The following is a 22,160-nucleotide window of genomic DNA, read 5'->3' as shown; positions in this document are numbered from 1 at the left end:
AAACCCCAGACCTTTAAACATGATTCAAGTACCTTGTGCTCCCCCACATGAGGCTGGTTTCATCCTACACCTGAAGGGACATGGCAAGGAGCTTGGTGCAAATGCACAAAGAACAGGTGCATGGGGCAAAGTAGCACTCTCCCCTCAATTCTGGAAGGCCCATATGCATAGCTCCATGCTCATTGCCTCTGCAAACCAAGCTTGCCTAATGTTGCTGCTAAGAATGTACCAGACCGGATCTTTGGCTGAGCTAAATAAACGCAGCTCCCTCCATCGGTCTCAGTGGAGCGACTTTGATTTATGACAGCAAAAATCTGGGCCGGTTCATTCCTCACAGAATTGAAGTTAGGGCTGGGAGGACACTTGAAGGTCAGCTAGACCAGCCTCCAACCGCAGGCACGTCTGATTGTGCTTTCTGGCAGCTCTGGAGTCCAACAATCTCCCAGCCACAGCAGCACCCACTGGTGTTACTGCTAACAGATCCAGATAGCGCTGAACTTTGGGCAGCTGTGCCCCTCCAGAGTCTTGTTTTTCTGCAGACTTCCAGAACTTCCCCTGCAACACCAGCATTCTCTAGAGATGTCTATGATGTCTATTTGTCCTCCATCACCCCATCCCACCAGCTCTTCTTATGAGGGACACAACTGCTCCTGCAGAGGACAGGGACTGACACTACAACCCCACCAAACAATTTCTGGTGCTAGCCGAGAGCCTTAAATTACTCACCTGCTGGATGGAGGGTGGTCTTCTCCTTCAGAAACACACATGCTATAGGGTCAGCACAGGAGAACCTGGGTGTCTTGGACCCTTGGGCCAAGACCAGCCTAGGGGCTCTGAGTCAGATCCGAGAGCTGGAATCAACACCTGATACATGGGGCTGCATCCCACAGGTATGTGTTGCTGCTCATGCCTCTGCAGGCAGACCTGCCATCCCTGGGATCTACTGCCCTTTATGCCCTGCTGGGCTGATGTGTTCTATGTCCTGGCTCCTGCTGCTCTTCATGGCTTGACATGGCTTACAAAGGAGAAAATTCCCCCAGGCTTGTCCTTTATTTCTTGCTCTGCCAATGCTTGTGGGGAGACTGTTCATCCTGCACCCTAGCCTTGTCTCCCTACTGTGCTATCACTCCAGCCCACCTCATACTTTCCTTCCCCTATCTTCATCCTTTCCTTAAAGTCCACCTTCCTCTACTCAGCTCTCAGCCTCAACCTCCTGCATCACACCCCGAATCCACCCCAGGGGCCCCAAACTGGGCACAGCCCTTCAGGGCATCCTCACCAGTTTGCCCAGCGCTACCTGGGAGCTCAGGCCAGCTGAGACCTGCGCTGGCCCTGGAAGGGGAGGGGCACCGGCTCCCCGAGCGCTGCGGTAACAAAAGGAGCCTTATAAAGAAAGGCAGCGGAGCTGGCTGGCAGGCTCCGTGCTCCGGCAGCCGCGCTCTGGCAGGGCCGCAGCTCCGACTCCCGGCGCATCCTCCGCCCGGGGCGGCTGCCAGCCCCACGGGCTCCCCGCTCCCCCCACACAGCCGCAGCTCCAGGGCTGAGCTCTCCCTCTAGCGAGGCTCCAGGCGTGCTGCCCTCGCCGTGGTGTCCGGCCCTTTTCACCAGGCTGTTCGCAGCCCTCCGCCTTTGATGTTGCTTCTCCCGCCTACCCTTCTTTCTGTCCCTCCGCAGGCAAGCCCCGATGAGGTCCCAGCGGAACCTGCCTCACTCGGGGGGCGAGTCACGTCTTTTCCCTCCGCGGACAAACCTCAGAGACCGGCACGACTGTGCCCGGAGCCAAGGCTGGCTCCAGAGGAGTGGGATTGCAGGGAAGGTGGGCAGCTGGATTTCAGGGAGCTTGCACCCACAAAGAGATGCAGGTTGCATCTAATGAAATTAATTAAATTAATGAAGTCCTTTGGGACTGATGCCCCACAGTCCCCAGTGCCTACCTGTATAGGACTGGGCAAGCCAGGTGACCCTCCGGACACCAGCTTTAATCCCACAGCTTGGCCAAATCCTGCAATTTGGACCTGCAGTTGCAGAAGTCTGGGGGTCACCACTGAAGCAATCTCTGTGCAGTCCCTAGAGCTGCCCCAGCTCCTGCCCCACCAGCTTGCCTGCGCTGCATCCGTCCCTGGCAGGCCTCCCTGTGTCCAGGACTCCCTAGCCCTGGAGGGCTCTGTCTCCACACATACTCTGCAGAGGTCTGTCACAGCCACAGGGAAAACCTGCTTTAACTGCAGCTCTCTGCCCAGTGAGAGCAAGGCACCTGCACACTTTCACCTCCTTCCCAAATCAGGTGATAACCTACTCCCAGAGCCTATGCCAGGGATGTCACTGTGGGGTGACAGGGATCCCACTGTGGGCAGGGCAGGAAGGGGGTTCAGTCTCTGCTCCATTCCTTTCAACCAAGTGAGTAGGTGCAGGCATCCTAGGGGAGGCCTTTGTAGGTCTGCACTTAAACACACTTCCCATGTACAAGGTCAAGATAAAAGCGTGGTCTTAGTTATTATGTGCGGAGGTACACCAGAGCCTCGGAGTAAGCAACAAGGCTGCATGACCCAAGGCCACTGGCTGTGGAGGACACCACATCTCCCCAGCAATGCAGGGGCATCCTGCCACTAAGGGAGGGAGGAAGTCACAGGCTGCAAGGCTGTCTCCAACCCAGATCACAACCCCAACTATTACAACAGTTAGCAGCAAAGCTTTTGGGGACACGAGGAAGATGGCCAGAGGGCAGCACATGCAGGCCTAGACCCACTGGTGCTCATCACCAGTCACACGAAAGCCCTGCAGCCTGAGGTCACCTCTGCCAACCCTGAGACTGACAGTATAAAGCATAGTCTCCACTGCAGAGTCCCCCTGCCAGGGTACCCAGTCTACCTGTGCAGGTGGCAGTCAGTCTGTACTGCCTGAGACCATGGGCAGTGGTGAATGCCTTGCTCTGGCCCTGCTGGCACAGGTGATGATGCACTATAGCGACTGCAGAGGTTCTTTAGCTCCTTTCCTCGTCAATTTCCACTGAATACCCCTTAGTGGGAGAATTATAAGGATAAGCTCTGCTCGATCAGATCAGCCCTGCCAGGCATCAGGATCTGCTGGTTCAAATTCATGAGAATCTTTGAGCAATCAACCCAGCCACTTCTTCCTGAAACTACTTGGGATTCTTCAGTTTCATGGTCAGCTCCACTGAGAGTCTAGAAAGTTGGTAGCACCAGTGATGGGGAAGAGGAAACTTCTTGGATCTCTCCCTTGTCAGAAACTCCTGCCACCTGAGGACTCATTCTGCAGATGATGGGCTGTCTTAGACCCTGGTGCCACATGCCTTCCCTGGTTCCCAACCTAGTTCCTGCTCCCAGCCGCAATCTCCACTCCTTTCCACTGCACCAGATGGCAGATGCCAACCACACCTGCCCCTCCGTTCACTGTTGCCTGCGGGACTGTGAGGACAGGCTCACTCCATGCTGGGGAGCAGAGCTGGACTGCTCCCTGCTGGAGGCCTGCAACAGAGCCCTGCTCCTCCACATCTCATTTCTCACTGTCTTTCCTGCAGTCTCTGCTTCAGGCCACCACTGGAGCCAGGGCACCTGCTCACCTACTGCAGGGCAGCATGGCAGATCAGAACAGTCCAGGACATGGGCAAGAAACAGGGCTTGAACTGGACAAAAAGAAGTGCTGTGCAAGGACCTACTGATAACTAAGGGAATAGTTTCTAAGCAGGGAAAGGTAGTTGTTTGGGACTCTGTATGCATGTGTAACAGAAGGTGAGGCTGGAAGTTACGGTGCTATGGGAAGCCCCCCAGGCCTTGGGGTCCCCACGCCAGGGAGCACAGTGGGGGCTGCAGCTGCATTTCCCCTGTGCTCCTCTGTCACCAAAGCAGAGGTACTCTCACTGGAAGAGATGACAAGAGACTCAGCAAAGATCTAGGGCTGCTTGGGGGATACACAACATCCCACCATGGCCTGTGTTGCAGGCCAGCACTGCTCTGAAACCTGAGCTAGGAGGGGAGAACAGCACCACAGTGTCCTCAGCACTGCCAGCATGCTCTGTGCTCCACTGACTATAAACCAGTGAGGAACAATCTCTGTTAAGCCACCTCATTGCTGCTCCTGCTGCCAGCTGTGCCTCTGCACCCTCACACCTGCCTGTGCTCCTGCATTGCCGTGCTGTGGTACAATGGCACCCCATGGACAGTTAGTCAGATACCGTCCTTTAGCTTTCTCCAGGGTGCTGTGTTTCAGTCCCTTGCCTTGGAACAAGAATAGGAAGCCAATTCTTCTTGCGGAGAGCACTGATCATGGCTGGATACTGTCACCCTTCACTGCCATGTGCCTCCCAGACATGACCAGTTTTATGGCACAAATCTTGTCAGGCCTCTGTGCTACCACATCTCTGGCTTCAGTGTCCCTAAAAAAGGGAAGGCCTAACCCAGCTCCTCTCTGCCCCAAAAGGCCCTTGGACTGACGCAAGGACCACAGAGCTGATGCAATATCCCACTCTCCTCTCTTGATTGCAGATACCAGAGAAGACACAGAGCTTAGATCTCCACCCAGCCACCCCAAGCTGAGCCTACAAAGACGGCACAGACTGTGACAGAGGTTTGATGTAAAAAAGACCAAAGTCTGGAAAGTGGATGAGGGCTTATCTCTGCCCTCCATCTTCCAACATGAGCAAGGCTGAAGAGGTTCAGGAAGCAGAACAACAGGTACAAGACCATGGGACTCCTGCCTTTAAGAAACAAGTGGCTGCAGTGCAGATGGCAAGAGACAAAGTCCCCACTAGGGAAACATTGTCAAATTTCTACTGGTAGTCAACTTCAGACCGGTGTCTCCCCATACCATCACAGATGCTGGACTACCTTGCAAAGAAAACCACCAGAGGATTGAAGTTCTGGCATTCCTTGCTTGCTTGGCTGAAGGAAACCTCACAGTCCTCCAGTACCTACAAAGCTGGCAAAGATGAAAAACGAGTTGTGCTCCCATCAACACACCTACCACAATAAATACTGTGGTGATCACTGGCCTGATCAGCCACTGCCTAGAAAATCTAGCACACACAGTCCTACCCTTCCCCAGCAATACAAGTTAGGCTCTGGCTGCAAACCAAACCTCACAGCATTAAGACTCCACATCAATTCTTAGTGGCCCAGCTGGACAGCAAGCAACTTTGGTCACTCACCTTGTGTTGGAGGCTAAGGGAGTGCCAAAGCTGTCCTCTGAGTGGCAAGGGCTGTGCCGAGTGCCCTTCCTTCGTCTCCCCCGTTCCTCCTCCCTCTCTGTCCAGGGGGCATCTGTGGCTGAACTGGTTCCAGAGTCTGGCTCCAAGTGAGCCAGAGGAGCAAAGTTCTCCTCGATCACCTTGGCGCTGTCTCGGATTTTTCCCTGTATTTCTGGGGTGAGGGTTGGGAGGTCAAAAGTGAAAAAAGTCCCATGGGTACGGGCTGGGGAAGAAAGGATGTCAATGGAGTCCAGGCTGGTGTAAGATGTGCCTTTGGCTCTATGGGACTCCATGATGGTCTCAAAATGTTTGCTGAAAGAGTCCATGCCATCCTTGGAGAGGCTGTGCCCTAGAAGGAAAGGCACTGGAGACTTGAGCATACCCTGTGTGTCTCGGTCCATGATCCTAGAGGGAGAGAAAGTGAGAAGAACAGATCATTGAAGAACAAGGGATCAAAACCCCAAAACAAAAGCCCACACACTGCTTCAAAAGGAAACTAAGAAGGGTAAAAATCTCTTCTGAACATCTTTAGACCACCAAGGAAACGCCTTGCCTACCCAAGACACCATGGGAAGCAGGACTGGGATGGCCTCCCTCCAGACATATGCTTCTCCTTTAATGCGCCACAGACTTTTGTTCCTTTAGTGGCTCATCCTCATAAGAAGCTTATGAGATGGCTACTGCTCCCAATCACTTGACTTGAGCTTAGATCCAATAAAGGGCTCAAGTACAAGAAGCAGGATGTGGTTCAACTCCATTTCCAACCAATTCTGGAACTGGCTGAATTTTTCATGAGCCTTCAGAGCTTCTATCACCAAGAAGCTCCTCCTGAAGCTGCTCAGGACAGCATGACACCTTCCTCCATGAACTCTGCACTGTGGTCACTGAGTACTATGCTCAGAGCATGACCAACACTCACCTGCAAGGTCTGCTGGCTGTTTCCACAAGGTGATGTTGAGTCCCAGGAGACATATTTGACTGACCACAAAGTGATACTGAGCTCCAGGTTCCCCCAGGCAGCACAGAGGGAGCCTCACACCCATCTCTGGGCTTGGGGATCTGAACTGGCCCATGCCCTATAGGCCATGATTGGTCCTAGCTCATCATCTTATCAGGGATCAGCCCCATAGAAAGGCCCAGCCTGTCTCCAATGGTGGTCTGGGTCCAGCCCAACACGGAAGTTTCTAAACCCTGAAGCCCTGAGTGTTTTGTCCTGTAAATGAGGTGAAGTACAGCTTGCCCACCTACCTAAGCATGTGACAGTACAAATGTTTCCAACCCAGGGAACATCAGTGCTTCAGCAGTACAAGCACAACACAGCCCTAAAAGCCTACTTTACTCATAAGCTGTTATCATTTTATTAAAGCAGCAGAGAAGCACTTGTTATGCCACTCTCTTCTCTGATTAAAGGAGAAGAACTGCTCCAGCCTGTCATAACATTTGTTATGAACAAACAGCTTCCTACAGAGAGCTCAGAAGATGTGTTGCTGTAACACACACCAAATTATTTTCATTCATTAGCCTTCACATGCCACTCAAAAATCTCACCCCAATTACTTCAGCAGGCCAAGAGCTGGCAGCTTGACTCCCCCAGAGTGCCAGCTGGTTTCAAGGGAAGAGCAGTGAAGCCAGACACAGGTAAGAGAGGCAGGGTGCAGGCTGATCTCACCCATCCACCAGTGTTTGCCTGGCTATGCAGCATGTGACACTCTTACAGTTCCTGTAGGAGCCCCAGGAGCAGCCACTTCTGAAGTGGCTGTCTTGGGTTGCAGTGCAAGATGTAACCAAAAGTATGTATTCTATCACCATCTGTTGAAACCAGGTGGGGAAGTGTTCTTTATCTCCCATCCCTCATAACTGGGGGCTATCTTCTGTTAATGAGCCAGCTGTTAAAACCAGGTGGGCCAATGTTCTTTATTTCTTCCATAACCCATCCTCTCTCCAGGGGAATATCTTCTGTTAATGGGCCATTGAGTGTCACTGCATGACTGATAAAATTACATCATCCCATTGTGAGATACTCCACCTGGGGGAGGAGCCAAGCATTCCTACCTGGATATAATCTGAGACTTGGAACACCACAGTCAGCCTTTCTCCACTGGATTCCCAGCAGAAAGACCAAACCCATATACATCACCACTGGTCCTTCAGAGGAAAACTACAGCCTTTTACAGGATCACTGCTTCAACAGAACCGCATTTGTCACTGCAGGAGGACAGCAGCCACCATTTAATCAGACTGCTACCAACACCCTGACCAACAGCGTGTCAGGTTGTATTCTGACTCTGTCTGGATTTTTTGTTGGTTTTCCTTTTTGTACTACTGCATTTTTATTTTAATTTTCTTAGTAAAGAACTGTTACTCATATTCACATATCTTTGCCTGAGAGCACTTTGATTTCAAGATTATAATATTTTGAAGTGGGGGGATGGTTTACATTATTATTTATTTCATGGGAGGTTTCTGCCTTCCATAGCAGACACGTGTCTTTTTCAAACCAAGACAGTGGCTTTCGGTGAGGACAAGGCAAAAGAAACCTCTTTAATATCCGCAGATGTGCTTTACAGATGCAAATGTGCATTTTCCATCCTTCCCATCCAGCCCCATGCTACTAAACTAAGCTAGTGTTGCTGGCCGTTTTGCACCCTGAACCCATGAGGAGGGTGAAAACTGTGTCAGGGAAGATAATGCCAGATTGGAGGGAATCTTGTTTCCAGGAGAGGTAGGCGGGCTCGTTTTTTGAGGTCAAGTATATTGCCACCAGGCCACAGAAAAACCATGGCTGGTTTTGTCCACACCACCCAACCTCTGGAAACAGTGTCTTCACCCCACAATATCAAGCACAAAACCATTCAGTTCCTGAAGGATGTAGTTGCAGCAGCAAGGAGCAATATTGCCTGCTCAGACCCAGATGCTTCATTAGCCCCTGTTGTACTGCCCAGTTCCTCCACGCTGTGCCCTGGTCCCCCAGGAAGGGTCCCTGCGCTGAGACCAAGCCAGACAAACCCAGCTGAGAGGAGCAGGGGAGAGAAGGAGACGCAGAAGCTGTAATTGAGTATCTGTGCAAGGGTGACAGACAGTAGGAGAGCAAACAGGTTTCCAGCCTTGAGCTGGTGCAGGAGAGGCAGTGAGCCTCCTTTAGGAAAGGTCCAGGCAGACATGGAAGGGAAGTAGATCAGGGAGCCAACAGTGCCTCAGGCAAAGCTCTGGGTATGGGGTCTGAGCAACTGGGTTTCTGATGCATCTAATGGCTGATGGAGGGGAAGGGGCTCACTCTCCCTGGCTGCAGAGACATGGTGCTGCAGAGACATGACATCGCTGGCTCAGGGGAGCCAGAGGGGAAAATCTCTTCTCCAGCCCTCGGTGGTCTTAGCTCTCTGCTAAATGCTCCTATGACCCTCCAGACCCCTGACTCAGCCATGCCTGACTCCTCCAGCTCCAGGCTCCTCCAGCCTGCACAGGCACAGCAGCTGCTGTGTGAGGATCCCAGCTCAGTTCAAAGAAATTGAGGCTGTTCAGCACTGTCCAGTAGCACCTAGCTTTATTCTTCTCTCAACAAAGCTCTTGTACAGACCTGTCTTAGCAGCACCTTGCAGTCCCCCCAAGCTCCTTTGCAGTACTCCTCCAGCCTTGCAGCAGCCTGCTCTTAGAGCTCAGTGTCCTCACTCTGTCCCATGCTTAGGCACAGGTACTGACCACAGGCACTGCAGTCTCCCCTGACTGTCCACACTCCCCTGCTACATCCATGCCATCATACTATCCCCTGCCCCCACAAGAGCTGTGGGTACCTCCCCTGCTCATTTCCAGGCCCCTGCCAGCATCACCCCAAACTTCCCCTCTGCTCCATCCCGGAGCATCACCCCGAGCTGTGGTTCTATGGCCACTTTGGGCTCTGGGACAACACATCAGAGGCTTGATGCAGGTTAAGCACATGCTTAAGTATTTCATGGGATTGAGATCATAACCATTTTTCTAATCCCCAACAAGGCTTGCCCTGTGGCTATTTTCTTGCCAACAAGCAGCAAGCACAAAGGCTCTGGAAAGGTTTCCCAAGTAGAAGATCTAAGGGCTTTTCTAGGCAAGCCTTGCAGGGAGAAAAGGCATCACTGCCTCCCATCAGCCCTCAGTGCTCTCAGGGGAGCAGAGCATTCCCTAGCAAAGCCTCTTCTTTCTTATCAGCCCAAGGCACCCATGCTGAGGGGCAAACCAGCCTCTTCCTATAGCTTAGCCAGCATGTCTGCCGATGCTCAGGGAGGAAGGGAACTGAGCCTGATCTCGCTGACAGGTCTCAGCTCTCTGGGACTAATAGGAATAAAGACAGTAAAGGCTTAGACTAATCATTAGAGTCAGTAGATATAACTCTGAATATATTCAGGAAGCAGATGTGCTGTAAGAGGACAATATTTCTTCCATCGCTTATAGTGTCTTGTTGGATTTGGTGTAGATTTTTTTTTTTTTACTGTTAGCATGCTCTCTTATTTTGGGAGGGTAAATCACAAAAGAAGATTCTGAACTTTGGCCAGAATATGAAGCAAAACGAGGCAGTACCAAGCCAAAGTCCTTCTTGCAGAGGGTGCTAAATCCTTAAAGCCAGATTTTCAAAGGGATGTTCATATCTAAAAGCTGAAAATCAGCATCAAAAAGCACTTCAGTGGTTTTGAAGGGCTGGTCCTTCCCAGCAACCAGGACAGGTGTGGGGTTCAGCAGCTCCTGCAGCAGCAGAATGGTGCCAGGTCCAGGAAGCCAGGGTAGCTTCTTCATCCCCCCAACTTCACCCCTCCTGAGAGCAGGCAAAGCAGAAAGCTTGAAGAAGAAAACATCAATACTAGTGACTGGTAAACAGGGATAAGGACTGCAGCTGCAGAGCTCAAAACAGTGTGTAAGCAAAAACCCAGGGCGGTGATGCAGGGACTGAACAAGCTCGCAATTTGAGCCTCGTGATTTTTCAAGACACTGTCTAGAGGGTCTGCACTTACCAGGGGAATATTCAGAGGGCTGCGGGGAAAAAAAACAACTGGTCTACAAAGAAGCTGTGCCAAATGAACATGACACCCCCATACACACAGTGGTAATTATACTGGGAGCAACATCTTTTAGGAGCAACAGTGGTTGTTTAAGGACACATCCAAGCTTTCAGCACTGGCTGGGGAGCTACAGTAGGGTGTCTCAGAGGACAAAAACCAGATTGAGGCTTACAGCTCACAGAGGCCTCAAAGATATCTGGAAACAAAACAAAACTATGCAAAAGAATTGTTACAGCAAATTGAAGAACTTGCAGTAACTTTACTCAAACATTCATTTGGGAAAAAAAAAAAACCCCACAAAAAACCATTACAAATGGCTTATTTACAGATTTTCTCTAGAACTCAAATTTTTGAGGACAGGGTGGCTGGCATGTATTTATCCCCTCCAATAGAGATGCAATGGTTGGAAAAAACTGACAGGAGTTCAGCTCCTCTAGAGATGCACACCCTTCCCTCCTTGCTAGCTCAGCACCTTCATTCTTTTCCTTCCCAGTGCAGGGGCACTACTGTATTAATGTATTATTAATGTATGTATTTAATTATTTTTAACTTCTGCTGACATCAAAACCTCCCTTTTCCTTTTCTTCCACCTAAATGCTCTCCACCTACCTTCTGCACAGCTAGGTGAGTTCATACTGCCACGTGGTATCCCAGGCATCACCCTGGTTTTGCGCTTCCCAGATGAGACCTGTCCCTACTCCTATGGAGCACTTGCTGATGATGCTGAACCTCCTCACCTGACTCAAGACTCTTGACAATGTAGATGTCAGAACATGCCTGCACAGGGCCTTTCCCCTCCAGGTGGCTGTCCCACACAGTGCTTTGGACCTGATGATGCTCATCACTCCTCATGGTCAAACTACCACTCCAGCAGAAACTCCATGGGCATGCCACCAAACCAAAATGCCATCTCCCACATCGGCTAATTGCCAGTGCCTGGCATGGGGCAGATAGCAGGTGAGAGCACACATGCTGCCCATGGGTAGGCAGCTGAATGATAATCTTGGTGCCACCCACTCCATCAGCCTCCCAGCACAGGGTGTTTTGCCACATATGTGAAAAATGACACAGAAGGCAACACACTGCTTTTTTGATCCCAAAGTATCTCCTACACTTTCCTGAACATGGCAAATACCTAATGAGGCTGAGGAAACAGAACTGCTCTCACTGCTGAAACACAGTCATCTGTGGGGAGAAGGGCAGCCCAGCAGCACCTGGCAGGCCAGAGTAGCTCCAGAACACAACCTGTGCTCTGGGGTCCTGACACTGTCACCCCAACACCTGGCAGCACCATGGCAGGACTCATGCTGGGAAGCCTCGACTCAGCTGGGCAACCTGAGCTGCAGGGTTCACCCCAGGTGAGTGAGGCCCACGGCACAGTGCTGGATCCCCTAGGCTGGCTTACTCTTTCCATAGGGCAGTGAGGGGCCCCTCCCAGCCCTGCCCCCAGTCCCAATCCCTGTGGTGCAATCCAGGCCCCCATCTAACCCTCATGCACAGCTTGCATGTTGCTACTGGGATTTTTGGCTCAGTCACTTCAGCAAAGCTTGTTTTGCCACGCAGGGTACAATAAGGAGGGTGAGAAGAGCTTTTTGCCCTTGCACACAGATCCTCACCTTTCCCTGTTTTCCTTCCTCATCGCTTCAAACACCTCATTGTCCTCGTCCACATCCCTGTCCTGCAGCCCATCCTTGGAGCAGCTGGTGCCTGGGGCAGGTGGCTCCTCTGGTGTGCTGTTCCTCCTGCCTGGTGTGCCCACAAAACTTGGGTTGCTCTCACTGTCCTTCTGGCTCTCAATTGCTGAATCCACCTCCTCCTTCTCGGCCAGGATGTCATCGATGTTTGTTTCACGATAGCACCTCAGTGGCACAGTGTCCAGATCAGTCTCAGAATACTTCACGGTCCTCCTTATAATCCCAGTTTCACAGGAGCCAGGCTTCTGGCTGCCCAAAGGAGACACTTCTATCTCCACCTCCACATGGCTCAGGCTGTGCTCAGGTACCAACCCCGGTGGCTCGGCTGGCAGTGGGGAGACAGACTTCTGGGGGAGTTCAGCCAGGGGAGCAGAGTCAGGGGCAGAGGAGCCTGCAAGGAAGGCCCAAGCGTTCAGAGCTACAGGGAGCTGCAGTGGGGAGCTCTGAGGAGCCACTCCTGCAGCACCACACACACACACACACACACACACCGAGAGTGGGGTCACACATCATGGAGTCATTAAGCTTCAAAAAGACCTCCAAGATTGTCAAGTCCAACCTTTGACCAAACACCACCATGTCAACAAAACATAGCACCATATCACTAAGTGCCATTCCAGTTTCTTGAACACCTTCAGGAAGAGTGACTCTACCATGTTGAGGGACACAGGGGAACAGCGAAGAGGTGGCAGAAGGAGAAAGAGTGCAAGAGGCAGAGACAGGCTGTCAGTGCTAGTGCATCTCCAGCCAGCCCTGGGACCCCATCTAAACCCAAAAGCTCTTCTGTGGAGGCAGCCAGGGGCTTTTTGTCACCTCTTTTGCATGGCCACAGGGGATTTTGCACGGAGGCTGGTACATGCACAATCTGACCCCAGGAGGGTACAGGCTGGCCAGACTTGGGGGAATCTCAGCTCTTTGCTGGGCACTGAGAAGACCCAAGGGATGGGCAGCCCCAGTGAGAGTCCTGCCAACAGTACAGACTTAAAAGGAGGGATGGGCCAACCTGATGGCCTCTGCCCACAATTTCTTACCTGTCTTTGGGGTATCTGAGGAGCCATAGAAGAATTCCCACTTGGCCTTGGCAATGCGCTGGGCATGGGCAGAGCTCTGCCGGGGATACAGCCAGGTACTGCCCTGCAGAGAGGAGAGCAATGAGTGGGCAAAGCATCCCCAGGGCAGAGCCCATGCCCAACATGTGAGACCCTGGTACCTACCTGGTGTCGGGGCTCTGGCTTCAGGGGACTCCTGGCGAATGTGGGGAACTCCTCTGGCAGCCCGTTGGTTAGGGATCGGCAGAGGCAGCTGGTGTTGAGGGCACAGAGCTCCTTCTCACAGGGACGTGTCCCCGCTGGAGTCCTGCCCCCGGCCAGCAGTGGGTCAGATGCAGAAGCCTCCAGCTTCAGCGTGTGCAGGAGCCGCTCCTGAGGCAGGGGCTGGGGCTGGGGGGATCCCATGTCCCCACCGAGCTCCAGACTGCGGCTGAGGCTGTAGGGGCCATTCTCCCAGCGGAGATGGGGAGCTGTCGGGCAACCCAGCGTCCGCACGCTGGCCTTCTCAATGAAGCGGAAGGTGACCACAGAGCTGTGTCCCTCTGGGGCTGGAGGACTGCGGCTGCCTGGAGAGGCCACAGCCGGGCTGGGCCGGCCCCACCGCGGGGTGGAGGGGGCAGTCAGGCGGCCCGTGGCGGGGCAGCTCCCGCTGCCGAAGGGCGCTGCCTCAGCCGGCCTGCGGGCCAAGGAGCCGGTGCTGTTGTAGAGGCCGAGGGGGCAGCGGCGGGCATCGGGCGCCAGGCCCTTGCGCAGCAGGTGGAGGCGGCCGGCGTTGAGGTTGGGGGTGAGGCAGGGTGGGGAGCTGCACCGCCCAGCCTCGGGGCTTCCCCCCGCCCGCCAGGGCCTCCGGGCCGCCCTGTGGGCAAAGGGCGGGGGAGAGGCGGTGCAGCCCTCCTCGGGGTGGAAGCGGACGGGTGCCCCTGCTTGGGCCATCCTGCCAGAAGAGGGCACAGAGGTGTCAGGTCCGGAGCCCAGCAGGGTGGCACAGGCACAGCAAGGCAGGTTCCCAGCAGCCCTGAGATGTCTGAGACAAGAGGCAATGCATCCTCAGGCAGCCCTGAAACAAGGGCAAGGAGCTGGTTAGGGAAGGAACAGAAAAGAGTCTGGGGCCACGGGGAGGACAGACCGAAGGTGCCCTGACCTTGTGGCAGAAGAAAGATATGCTCCAGGTGAGACAGCCCCAGCGAATCCTTTCCTGCTGCAAGAAGCAGGCAAGGTTCATCAAGGGCATCACACCGGCACCACTGCAGGGATGCTGGCAGCCCATTGCTTGGTCCCCAGGCACCCAGAGTGTTTGCTTTCTCCCCAGGGTGCCAGGATGCTCAGACATTTTCCCCCACAGTTCAGCACCCCAGACATTGCAAGAGAATGCACTATAAAATGGGTTTCATTCATTCTGCTTTAGGCTGAATATATTACTACCCACAGCCTACAGCCTACTAAGGTAATGGGGAAAAAAAAAATACCTACTGTATCACTGAGACATCCTCCAATTATACTTGCTCAAGGAGTTTAATATGAGCAGCAAGGGCAAGGAGCCTCTCTCTTTGGAGGTCAGCCTGGGTTTAAACTGTGTCACACCAGCACATGTCACAGCCACTACTGATGGCACAGACAGAGCTGTCAACACCAGTAGATTCAAAAAGCAGTGGTAACAGACAATCCCAGCCTGGGGGAACACAGCAAGCCTGCCCTGCACATAGCTCACTCGCTTGCCTGTCTCTGCCCAGAGACCGTATACCCGGAGATGAGACCAGCCACCTCACAACAGCAGGTGGGTGGCTGCAGGGAAAGGCAGGACCTGGAGCCCCCACCAACCCCGCTGGCAGGGCTGCTGACATTTTTCTTTCTCCCAGTGGAGCTAAAACTTGTACTTATCCTTCCCTGAGTTTCTTCGAATTCCTAATGTGCAGAGAAGACTCTGTCTTGGCTGCTTGTGCCTTCTGACAGATGCCAAGATACTGAGTCCTTCACTTTGATCATTTGAAAGTGAGAAACCATATGCAAGCTGCAAACAGGAAAGCATGATTTTCCTCTCCTTGTTTCAGAGTGCAAACCAGACAGGATTAGATTCCTAAAGGATGTGGGGCTGAATTTTCAAGTGTTTAGGCTCCAGAGATGCACAGACAAAACTATTAATGAAATAACCCAAACCACACCTGTGGGGTAGGCGCCCATTTATCTGCACTATCACACTGCTGAGCAACAGCAATCTCTAATTCGCTCACTGCAAATTTTATTCTCCTGATTAATTTATCATGTACTGTTTTTACAATATTTTTCTCCTGCTATGGTTGTGTTCGAATTCAAGGTTGCTGAAGTTAACTGCTAAATAATAAAGATGCGGGGTTTATATATTTCAAATGAAATTCCACTTTTTATCTCAATGCAGACTGACACATATGCCAAGGAAAAAACTTATCTCTAGGAATAGTTTGCTTTCACTGTAACATAACAAATCTACAAAAACCAGCCTATCTCAAAATATGTGAGTTATTACTAGAACAACTGGGATAAGCAGAATGTCCTCCTCGTTATTAAAACAGAATTATCAAATTTAGAGTAAAGGTCATGCCTGCCTTTGACCCACCAAAGCTGGATGGCTCCACCACGCAGTAGAGTGAGCTTTTCTTTAATAATGAAAGGTAAAAAGCACAAATGCAACTGAGACAAAAAAGCGGCGATGGAATGAGCTACAGCTTCCTGCTTGCTGATTTCGATTGTGAATCAAACGGATGCTCCTTAAATCACTGTGATGAATGGGTTAGGCTGTAAAACACTGGTGGGCTGAAGAAAGCCTTGTTGGTCCTGCTGCCTAAAGGCAGGAGAAGTCCTGCAAAGAAAATCTCACAGGGTGACTGCCTGGGCAACCCTGGGCACACATTCAAAGAGAAAAACTCAGGAGCTGCAGTGTGATAGCCAGGGGCTACACGTCATTGGGGGATTCAATTTGTTCAATAAAACATCTCACAAGAAACTTGTTATTCCTGGCTGTCCCTTCTTAACGGCCAAAGGAATGCCCAGAGATGCCACCTGGGCATTGCTTTGAGCCATACCCAGTGCAACAGGGGGTGGCTGCTCCCCATGCAAGCGCTTGCCTGGTGGAAGGGGGTGATGCGGAGCGAAGGCAGCAGGCAGCAGGAGCTGCTTACACTGCGGGGGAAGCACACACCCACGCCACGGAGTGTGGGGACAAGGCGTAGGAGACGGGAGAGGATGAGAACAGATATGGCAAAGAACGGGACAGAGACAGGAGAGAGGCAAGAGGTGCAGGGCTGGGGGTTAAATTCACACGATGGGCAGTATTTGTGTGTTGGACATAGAACCCATCACAGGGAGTGGGGGAAACCAGGCTGTGGCTGCCGGGCTGCCTGAGGGGACTGGGGCAGATGGCCCCAGGATGACTTTGCCCTCCAGAGGGACACAGAGCAGTTGGAGGGGATGAAGCGGTGACCGATGCGGGATGTCTGGAGGCCCTGAGGCTGTGGGGCAAACAGGTGACCTCTTTCTGGTGTGGCGTCTAGGCAGGGGACGTGTCCCCACCTTGGAGCTCAGGCTGAACATGCTCTTCACTCCCCGGCCCCCCCTGCCCGGCTTCCCTCACCCGGCACCTCCCGTCTTGGCGGGATCAACCCTGAGTGGATGTGACATCCATCCGGATGAGGAGGGAGCACCCCCGGCCAGGGGGCCCGGCGGAGCCGCCCGCCGCGATCTCCGTGCCTGGGCATCGCCCCGCGCCCGTCCCGCCGCACGGGCACACGGCGGCCGGAGCGGGTCTCGGCCCCGCCGGGAGCCACCGCAGCCCCGTGCCGCCGCCCGCCGCTGCCGGGAGGGCGCAAAGCCGCCCCGGTCTCTGCAACAACTGCTGCAACTTTCCCCGCTCCCCCGACGCCCCATTTCGGCCTCCGGTTCCCGCCGCGCCCCGCCCCGCTCCGCTCCGCTCCCCGCGTCTCACCGGCAGTGCCGCCGCCGCCGCCGCCACCGCATCCTACGCGCCGCTCCTCCACGCTGCTGCCGGCACGGCGCGGCTCGGCCCGGTCGGTCAGGGTACGGTACGGTACAGTACGGTACGGTACGGTACGGTACGGTACGGTACACTACAGCTCGGTACGGCACGATGCAGCACGGTGCCACCGGCCGCAACCCGCCGCTCCCTGCCGCGCTAATCCCGGCCGGGCCTGTCACTCCGCCCCGCTGACAGCCACGGCAGCCAATGGGAAACCCTCTCCGGGCGCCGCGCCCCGCCCACCCGGCGGCACCGGCCCGCGAGGAGCACCCGGTTCACAGCGGTGCGTGTCCCCGTGGGTGGGCAGCCGGCGGGACCCCACCTCGGGAGCATCGGCCGCACGCCCGGGTCCCGCTGTGCACACCCCTGTGCCAGGGCGAGCCTGGCCTCGGTGCACTGGCAGCGCGGCGCCGGATGCCGCCGGTGTGCCTGTTCCAATGCCGCACCGCTCACGTCCCCATGTCCCGGCGTGAATTTCTCCGTTCATCAGCGTGCACATCAACATGAACGGCCTGACCCGGCTCAGATGCATATGCAAGTTGCTATGTGGCCACTGGCACGTGTCATGCATGAGCATGCACAGCCTTTGCCTTGTGCCCTATGCCATAGGGTGCAGGCTCCCCTGTGCTCCACTGTTGCTTAAGAACCACGAGGATGAGAAGACAAAAGCTGCTGTGTGGTCCAGGCTGCCAACCAACATCAGCAAGTCCTTGCCTTAGAGCACAGGCTCTGTGCCAGGGTCTCTCCAAAGGTAATCACCCTAAGCACACTACAGCCATGGGTGCCAAGGTGTCTCAGGCCACCAGGAACTTGATATCACAGTGTCACTAGGCACCCCAAGGATGGTAAATGCCACACGAATCTCAGGAAATCACTTCTACATTCAAGGGTGGGAAAATCGCCTAGCCTTAGTCTCCTGCCTAGGCATGGGGACTCCACCAGTGGCACGTGTGAGCAGAGCTCATATGGGACAGCTGAGTACCAAGGTGAGGGGTGCTGTGGCAGGGCTTCAGGAAAGGGCTTCCAGTGCACTGGGCCTGCTTGTGGCAGCCACTGGGACTGGCAGCCAGCACTTTGTGCTCTCGCAGGTTGCCAGATTGATTTGCTATTAAACAGCACTTTATTACCCAGCCCAGCAATCACTATTAAATGTGTATGAGACAAGTAGAAGCCCAGGGGAGCTGGGGCTTCATGTGCACATCGTGTCTGCAAGAGAATTTGGGAAGAGCTGCTTCTCCTTGCTGCTTTCTCTGCCTGCAGCAAGCCCAGCTCCAAGCTCACCTGCCCCCACTGTCACCCAGAAAGTGTCTCCTTCTGCCCTCCCAGGCATGGGGAAAAAGCATCAGGCAGGGAAGACTTTCCTCATATTTAATGCATCAAAGTGCTGCCATCTTCTCCTTCCTTCTCCAGGCTCCTGCCTGTGAGGGGCCTCTCTCCCCCACACTTGAGGACTCAGCTGCCTTACACACAGCCGGCTTTTCTGGCAGACTCCAAGAAGCTGGGCTAATTAGAGGCCTCACTGCTGAAGGATCAACGACCTGATTCCTTCAGCAGCTTCTTGATGGCAGGAGGGCAGGGAGGGGGAAGGCTTTTCTTTAAGCCACAGCCAGAGTGACAAATTTAACCAAGTGGAAGAGCTCAGAGCTTTCCCAGCGTGTCCATACCAGGACAAGGCGTATTTGTGCCTTCCCGGCACCTGCAGGCAGCCCTGCTGAGAGCTGCAGAAGGTAAGAGAGAGGTCTTTTCCTGCCATCCTGACTGGAGATCCAGACCATTCATAGAAAACATATTTCTGTCCAAAACATGTGTTTTCCCTGCCGTAGCAGTAGCTCTTGCTCTCCCTACAGTGTCCTGCTCTGTATCCCACTTACCTTCCCACAGCCCTATAGCCCATGAAAGATGTGTCCACACACGTGGGCCTGACCAGCACTGACATAAGCCTCACTTGGATCAGGATTTTTCAGGATTTAGCCCTGGCTCTCCTGATCCCTCCTACTGCGAATCCCTCCCCATGATGAAGGACAGGAAGGAGCATAAAACCCCTCTGGCAGATGACAGAAGGGGACAAGGTATCCCCCACACTTCAGCTCCCAGCCGCAACCCAGTGGGCTTAGATAGAGAGATAGGAGTGCAGTGCACTGAGAACTCTCTTTACTACCATTTGGGTACCTCAGGACCTCTAGTTCTTGCCTGCAGGTACCATGTTCTTCCTGTATTAGAGTCCACTCAACTCCAAGTCATCCCTTTCAGCCTTCAGATCCTGCAACAGGGAGCTTCCAGGAGTTTTCTAAATATTACCAGCACTGTCCTTGGTCATCTTCATAAGTTTGCAATACACTTTTCCCTCCCAAAGTCAGAAGGGTCTGGGTATCGTCAGGGAAGCACAATGATGAACTTCCAGCTTGGAAGAGATCAACCTGACATGTCCTAGTTCTGAACAGCTGTACAGATCTAGATGAAATTTGGGTGAAGAGGGGTTAGACTAGCTCTTTCCCCCAGGTGGCTCCAGGAGATGCTCATGCTCAGCTTGCCCTAAGGCACATGGATCAGTCTCTAGAAATGTGCTGCAGCTGCAGCTCCACTTGGGGTAAACACTGTAGTGCACCCCAGGGCTGCTTCTCTGAGCTTAAGAAGGCCGTCAGAGCCATTTCCTCTCAGGTGTGCTTTGTGCTAAAGGCATTGTAAAGGGTACAAGGGCATATTCTACCTCACTGCTGCCAAAATCAGTGTGGCTGTGCTGTAGCCTCAGGGCACAGTGTAGGCCTGCAAGGGGGAGAACAATCACTCCATCAGCAGATGGGCTCTTCTCACCCAACTGACTGGAAGCATCATGGAAATAGAAACTCCAGCCACACAGGCAATGAGTCCCAGTGAAAGCAAGGGAAGCTGAACTCCCCTCACCTCTGCATTCAGGGCTCCAAGGCAATTAGGTTGTATGTGTTCCCTTGGGGCCTAAGCATAACTACATGGCTCTAATTAATGCCTTCTATCTCCAGTGCCAACACCCAACCACATCCTAGTCATATATTAAAAAAGCCATTGCAGCACAAGCCAAGTCTTTAATGGGCTGATGCACTTATCTGTTATTTCACTAGACTTGTGGTTAAAGATAAATGGTGAAAATACCCTCCCTTGGACAGCCCATACAAATGTTGTTCTGCAGCTTTGACAGGGCAAAAAGACAGTGCTGGAGATCCTTCCTGAAGTCTCTTCCACCCAAACCTGGAACAGGGAAGGGCAAACTTGTACTGTCCTGTGCCTCTTGCAGCTCCTCCTGTGTGGGACACTCATGTGGGACTGTTGGTAGGATTTTTCAGGGTGAAAGATATTCTAGAAGAGGATACACACTGCAAAATGTCTTACAAGAGATAAGAGCCCATGCAGACTACAGTCTACACGAGGGATAGCTGCTGCCTGCCCGTCTGCCAGTGCCCTGCCCAGTGTCCCAGCTCCCTGCCTTGTGCTGCTCCCTCTTGAAGGAGGAGCAGGGGCTTGGAAGAGTGGAGTTGTAGAGAGGTGGTAGCAAACACTGTGTGCTGGGCCTCAGAATGAGCTGTAACAAAATACTTCTGTAATGCCCCAGGCACACCTGCTATTACAGAAATCCTCTAGGACTCTGTCCCCGTGCCAGCTCCCGCACAGGGAGCAGGCTTCCTCCTGCACCAGCATTGCTCTGTCAAGATGAAGGCAGAAATGACAGCATGATAAAACCTGTCCTGGGGACGTGGGAGGTGGGGCCTCAGCACAGCTTGAGCCATAAATAATCTCCCTACACAGCAGTTAGGGGAACAATTGTGTGGGAGTATCTCTTGGTAAAAAGATGCTCAGGCAAAGATGGTCTTGAAGGAAAGCAAGGGATTTCTAAGTGGCAGGGTGGGCTCTCCAGTGAAGACAGAGCTTCCTGGGTGCCTGCAGGTCATTCACCAGACCTACCTCACCATGGTGAGTCACTGCACCACAGAGACAAATTTAGTCTGAAACAACCCAAATCACCCGTACTCTGATGTAGCCTCCCAGGACAGGCTTGTTCTGCAGCACAGATCTTTAGACTGCTCTCCAGCTAATCTATGCAGCAATAAGATGTCATCCCTTCCCCATACCTTTAGACTCAAGATTCACATGGGGAAAGGTAAAAGGATGTAAAGGGAAGTGAGAGCTATAACACAAAGTATTTTATGCAGGAAAGAGACAGTACGCCCCAGGCACACAGTCTGACCCAGCACAGGAAGAACACAGAAACATACAGGATTGTGTAAAAGGCCCTGAAGGTCAGTTAAAGAGGAGTAATTACAAATATATCCAGAAAACTGAGCAAAATGGCTGTCATTTGAAAAAATGACACTGAAAGCTTGAATGCAGGGGATTCATGAGTGGGATGCTGCAGAACAGCCCTGTATTTCCATTTAGCTGGGAGCTTCTCATGCATAATCCTCTTTCAACCTTGACTTGCAGAACTTGGTCTTGATTTACTTCTATTTTTTTTATTTTATTTTTTTATCCCTGACTGTATAGTCAAATTCTTTTCTGAATAAGAAGTAGGAAGGTGGCATGTATGGGGAGAGTTGAACAGAAGTCACCATGTGTTCTTGTTTCACCAGCTTAGAAATGGCTTCTGGTTACATTGTGCAACCTCAGCACTGACTGACAGCAGAGCTTACCCTATGAGCTCAATACCTTTTCCCATGCAACCAAGAAGTCCAGTTGTGGTCCACTCCAACCCTGAGAGTGATGGAGGCTGTCAGACTTATCCTGCAGCCAGAGAAAAGATGGAGCCAGATCCTTTGAAAGAACCTGGTGAGAGTCCAAGAAAAAACAGTGTTGAGAAGCTTTACTGAACTTCTGTGGTACTGCATTCACCTAGCTGTCACATCTTGGAGGAATGAATATTGCAGAGCGACTGGTGTCCTTGTGTAGTGGTTTTGGTCTTGACAAATTTCTTGTTCCACTTGAGATTAGTAGGAAACTGTAAAGAAAATGGCCCCAAAGTCTTTGCAAGGCTAAAGGTGCTTAGCCAGCAAGCTGCCAAGCCATCATACTAGGTGATAGATCCTAGAACATTGGGATAATGTTGGCTTGGCATCATATTTCCCAAAAATAAGTTGTAGCCTTGGACAGCACTAGTTTCTGGAAACCCCACCAGGCTTGCGGAAAGCCAGCCAAACTCTGAATACATCTCTGACATGG

At 52.8% G+C, this 22,160-nt stretch overlaps 1 protein-coding gene across 11 annotated transcripts in view; it reads right to left on the bottom strand.

The window, feature by feature from the left end:
- The window catches only part of PSD (pleckstrin and Sec7 domain containing), a 46,672-nt gene that overhangs the window by 21,298 nt on the left and 3,214 nt on the right, over positions 1-22,160 (bottom strand). For 6 of the 11 annotated variants that reach the window (XM_086898980.1, XM_086898986.1, XM_086898978.1 and 3 more), the window contains exons 3-6: positions 13,136-14,027; positions 12,953-13,055; positions 11,844-12,312; positions 5,165-5,608 (exon numbers count right to left, since the gene is read on the bottom strand). In XM_086898980.1, coding sequence (XP_086755106.1) covers positions 5,165-5,608; positions 11,844-12,312; positions 12,953-13,055; positions 13,136-13,903 — 1,784 coding nt within the window. In that variant the 5' untranslated portion in view covers positions 13,904-14,027. Of the gene's footprint in view, positions 1-5,164; positions 5,609-11,843; positions 12,313-12,952; positions 13,056-13,135; positions 14,028-16,925; positions 17,455-21,650; positions 21,940-22,160 lie in introns of those variants that run through there. The other 5 variants (XM_086898981.1, XM_023929525.2, XM_086898982.1 and 2 more) reach the window with 4 other exon arrangements.

The sequence above is a fragment of the Cyanistes caeruleus genome, chromosome 8, assembly GCF_971803275.1.
Source record: "Cyanistes caeruleus chromosome 8, bCyaCae1.hap1.1, whole genome shotgun sequence".
NCBI classification, from domain to species: domain Eukaryota; kingdom Metazoa; phylum Chordata; class Aves; order Passeriformes; family Paridae; genus Cyanistes; species Cyanistes caeruleus.
This window is presented reverse-complemented; position numbering and strand designations above follow the sequence as displayed.